This window comes from Corvus brachyrhynchos, unplaced genomic scaffold, assembly GCF_000691975.1.
Source record: "Corvus brachyrhynchos isolate BGI_N302 unplaced genomic scaffold, ASM69197v1 scaffold72, whole genome shotgun sequence".
Taxonomy (NCBI): Eukaryota; Metazoa; Chordata; class Aves; order Passeriformes; family Corvidae; genus Corvus; species Corvus brachyrhynchos.
Genome location: NW_008236763.1, coordinates 1,574,176 through 1,577,705, shown reverse-complemented (window position 1 = coordinate 1,577,705; position 3,530 = coordinate 1,574,176). Strand labels below are relative to the sequence as shown.

Genomic DNA, 3,530 nt, shown 5'->3' with positions numbered 1-3,530 from the left:
CCAGACGCGCGCGTGAGCCCCTCGATGGTTCCGCGGTGACACAGGGGTGGCACAGGGGTGGCACAGGGGTGGCACAGGGGTGGCATACGGTCCCCCCCCAGTCCCTGCAGCCACCTGGGCACCGAGGATGCACCAGACAGGGAAAGGATGAGGAGAGTCCACGCTCACCCCACAGCACCAGGAGCCCCTCGGGGAGGTCACAGAGGTGACACATGGGGACAGAAAAACACCTTCCCCTGTCCCACCGCTGTGTGTGGCATTTTCAGCCCAAAACGCGGCTCCCGTGGTGCCAGCGGTGACACAACCCCCCGGGAATGTCTCACCAGGGATGATGGGGACAGAGAGGGACAGAGGAGCCCTCGGGGTCACTTTGGAGAGCCCAGAGCTGGCCTTAAAAACCAGAGCAGCTCCAGGTCCCTCATGACCCCATTGGGTGCCAGGACAGCCAGTGCCAGCCCGGCTGTGCCAGGGAAGGGGATGATTCCTGGCGAAGGGGACAATTCCCAGGGAAGGTGATGCTCCAGAGGGAAGGTGATATTCCCCAAAGCCACCATGGGACACTGGCAATGCCACCCTGCCTCCCAGGAGGAGCCTGGCACTGGGTACCCACATCACCACCCCAGAAAGAAAGAGCAGGGAGAAGAGGGGTGTTTGGTTGTGTTGTTCTCGTTGTTATTATTAATATTTTTTTTCTCTTTTTTTTTTGGCATGAATACCATCTGTTCACCTGAACTACGGCCCTTCTGTCTCTAGAAATCTTTTGGTATCTTCCCATCTGGACGCAAACAAAAGGATGAGGAAAAGAAAAGATGAAAAGCAGAATTCCTCCCCCACCAGCAGCAGCAGCAGCAGCAGCAGCAGGCTCTTTTTCACGGCCAGGTTTGGCCACCATGGGGACCCTCCAGGGCCAGCTTTGATGACCCCCAGGTCCCCTGCAGGTGCTTGGCCGTGGGAATGTTGCCCCTCTGCCCCACCAAGACCCTGCCCCGGCTTTTGGGGTGGAATGGGAGGCACAGGGAGCCTTTTCCTGAAGTGAAATGGGACCAGTGGCCATCCCGGCTGGCTGGGAGGTGGCACCTCTGCGGCCGACGTCCAGCAGGAAGGAGGGAGCTGCGTCCTCACTGCCAGCGCTGCTGGGGATGGATGGTCAGCACTCTGGGGATGGATGGTCAGCATTGCTGGGGCCAGCAGCCCCTCACCAGCTGGGGTCAGGGAGGCTGGGCAAGCTGGGAGGCCGCTCTGCTTGCCAGAGGTGACAAGGGGACACCGTCCCACCGCCGCGCTGCTTCGTGTCCTTCCCCAGCTCTGTGACAAGCCTGACATCCAGCAGAGGATTCAGCCCCATTTCTGCTGTTTCTTCCCCCAAAGCTGGGTGGAGGCAGCACGTGGGCAGGGTCCACGATCCCTCCTTAGTGCAAAACCCACCGGGGCACGCAGAGGTGACAGCGGGGTCCTGCCAGCGCTCCCCGGGGCTCGGGCACCGTGGGGGAAGAGGGGACGGAGGTGCCTTCCCTGCGGGAAGGAAGGAGGGACCATTTCGGACAGGAACAACCTACCATCCTCGTTCACCAGTCACTAACCAGGGCAGGAGGGGAGGAAAAGTCCAGCTCGTGGGGTTTTGCTTCTCGTGTCGTGGCGGGGCCGCTCCGTCCCCGGGCAGTGGCAGCGTGAGGGACACGCCAGCAGCAACAGGTCGGTGTCGTTGTCGTCGTCGTTGTTGTCCCAAGGAAACCCTTTTGCTTTGTGGAAGTGCCTTGAAAGAACAGGGTAACGCCAAGGTCACCTTGGGGAGGTGGGAGCGTCACTTGGTCTCCATCCGGGAGGGTGGGAAGGGTTTGCCCCTCGGTGGGGGAGGAGGAAGGAGTCCTTAGGACAAGTCTTCCACCGGCAGCTCCTCCTCCAGGTCCCTGTCGTCGGGGATCGTCACATTCTGGTTGGTGGTGGCCATCAGCGACACGGGCCTGCTGTCATCCTCCGCCTCGGCTGGCTCCTCCTTCACGTGCACGGGGTGGCTGTGGGGAGGGAGAGCCTTCAGCCTCGGGGAGTGGGTCCCACCACCCCAAACTCCCTGAAATTCTTGGTCCAGAACCCCCCTTGTCCTGGGGACAGGAGCCAAAACCCCTCTCACCCTGGGGATGAGAGCCCACAAGCAGCTCCCGGTGGCTGTGGGGAGGGAGAGCCTTCAGCCTCAGGAAGCTGATCCCACCACCCAACACTCCCTGAAATTCTTGGTCCAGAACCTCCCCTCACTCTGGGAATGAGAGCCAAAACCCGCCTCACCCTGGGCACAGGAGCCCACAAGGAGCTCCCAGTGCCCAATGTGCTGCTCCACACCAACCCCTCCAGCACCCCTGTGCCCCCTGCCAGCTCTGCCCCTCGCCCTGCCCCAGGCCAGGCTGACCTGTACTGCTGTGGGGACAGGCGGGGGCTGTTGCTGCCGTTGCTGTTGACCTGCTCCACGGTGCTGCTGACGTCGTCGTGGCCCACGTGCAGCATGGCACTGGCCGAGCTGGTGTTGATCATGGTGGGGCTGTTGAGCAGGGGGAAGCTGCTCTCCGCCAGCGCAGCCTGCAGCAGGGAGCACGGAAGGTCACGGAATTTGGGTTGGAAGGTTCTTAAAGATCATTTCATCATCTCATCCCACCCTCCTGCCATGCCAGGGACACCTTCCACTATCTCAGGTGGCTCCAAGCCCTGTCCAGCTTGGCCTTGGACACTCGCAGGGATGGAGCAACCACAGCTGCTCTGGGAAATCTGTGCCAGGGCCTCCCCACCCTCACAGGCAATGATCTCTTCCATGTACCAAACCTCAATTTCCCCTCTTTCAGCTTGAACCCATCCCCCTCAACCCTCACTACAGCTCCTGATGAAATCTAAGACTGCAGCAGAGAAGGGCACTGTGGAGGGTTTAGCGTCCCCATGTCCCTGTCAGGGACAGGGCTGGTCCTTACCTGGTAACTTGCATTAAGTGCTCCGTAACCGAGTCCTGAAATCATATTTTTGACTAAGGTCGGACTCCTGCAGGAAGAGAGAGAGCAGAGGGATGCAGGGCTGAGCACTCCCGGCCCGGGGACCGCGGCGGTGGCAGCTCCTGGGCTGTGTCCCACGGGGAAGGAGCACCCACCCTGTCATCTTTGGTGGCCTTCGCTTTTGGTACTCGTGCTCATCCACGGTCCACACGGCTCCCTTGACGTTCTCCACGCGCACGAAGCACTTGTGCAGGCTCAGGTTGTGGCGGACGGCGTTCTGCGGGCGCACAGGGCATGGGCTCAGTGCCAAGAACCCTATCCCGCTGTCCAGACCCTCCACCTCCTCGCCATCCTCCTCCCTGCCCAGCCCCACAGCTCCTGTGGGGGTGTCCTGCCACCCAAATGCTCCCCAAAGCCACCCGAGCGCTCCCTCCCCCCGTTGGCACTGAGGGCGTTGAGCGGTCACCACCCCAAATTGCACGTGGGACACGACCCCGCTTGGAGGACCTGGGCCTGACGCTGAGGAAGGTGGGGACAGGGTGGGACAAGGGACACCAGCTC

The 3,530-nt window shown here is 61.5% G+C and overlaps 1 protein-coding gene across 1 annotated transcript in view; it reads right to left on the bottom strand.

Annotated features, from left to right (window-relative positions):
* Window positions 1-650: 650 nt before the first annotated feature.
* The window catches only part of FOXP4 (forkhead box P4), a 37,701-nt gene continuing 34,821 nt past the window's right edge, over window positions 651-3,530 (bottom strand). Inside the window, exons 12-15 of the mRNA XM_017727151.1 lie at window positions 3,125-3,246; window positions 2,952-3,018; window positions 2,402-2,568; window positions 651-2,012 (exon numbers count right to left, since the gene is read on the bottom strand). Coding sequence (XP_017582640.1) covers window positions 1,868-2,012; window positions 2,402-2,568; window positions 2,952-3,018; window positions 3,125-3,246 — 501 coding nt within the window. The 3' untranslated portion in view covers window positions 651-1,867. The remainder of the gene's footprint in view (window positions 2,013-2,401; window positions 2,569-2,951; window positions 3,019-3,124; window positions 3,247-3,530) is intronic.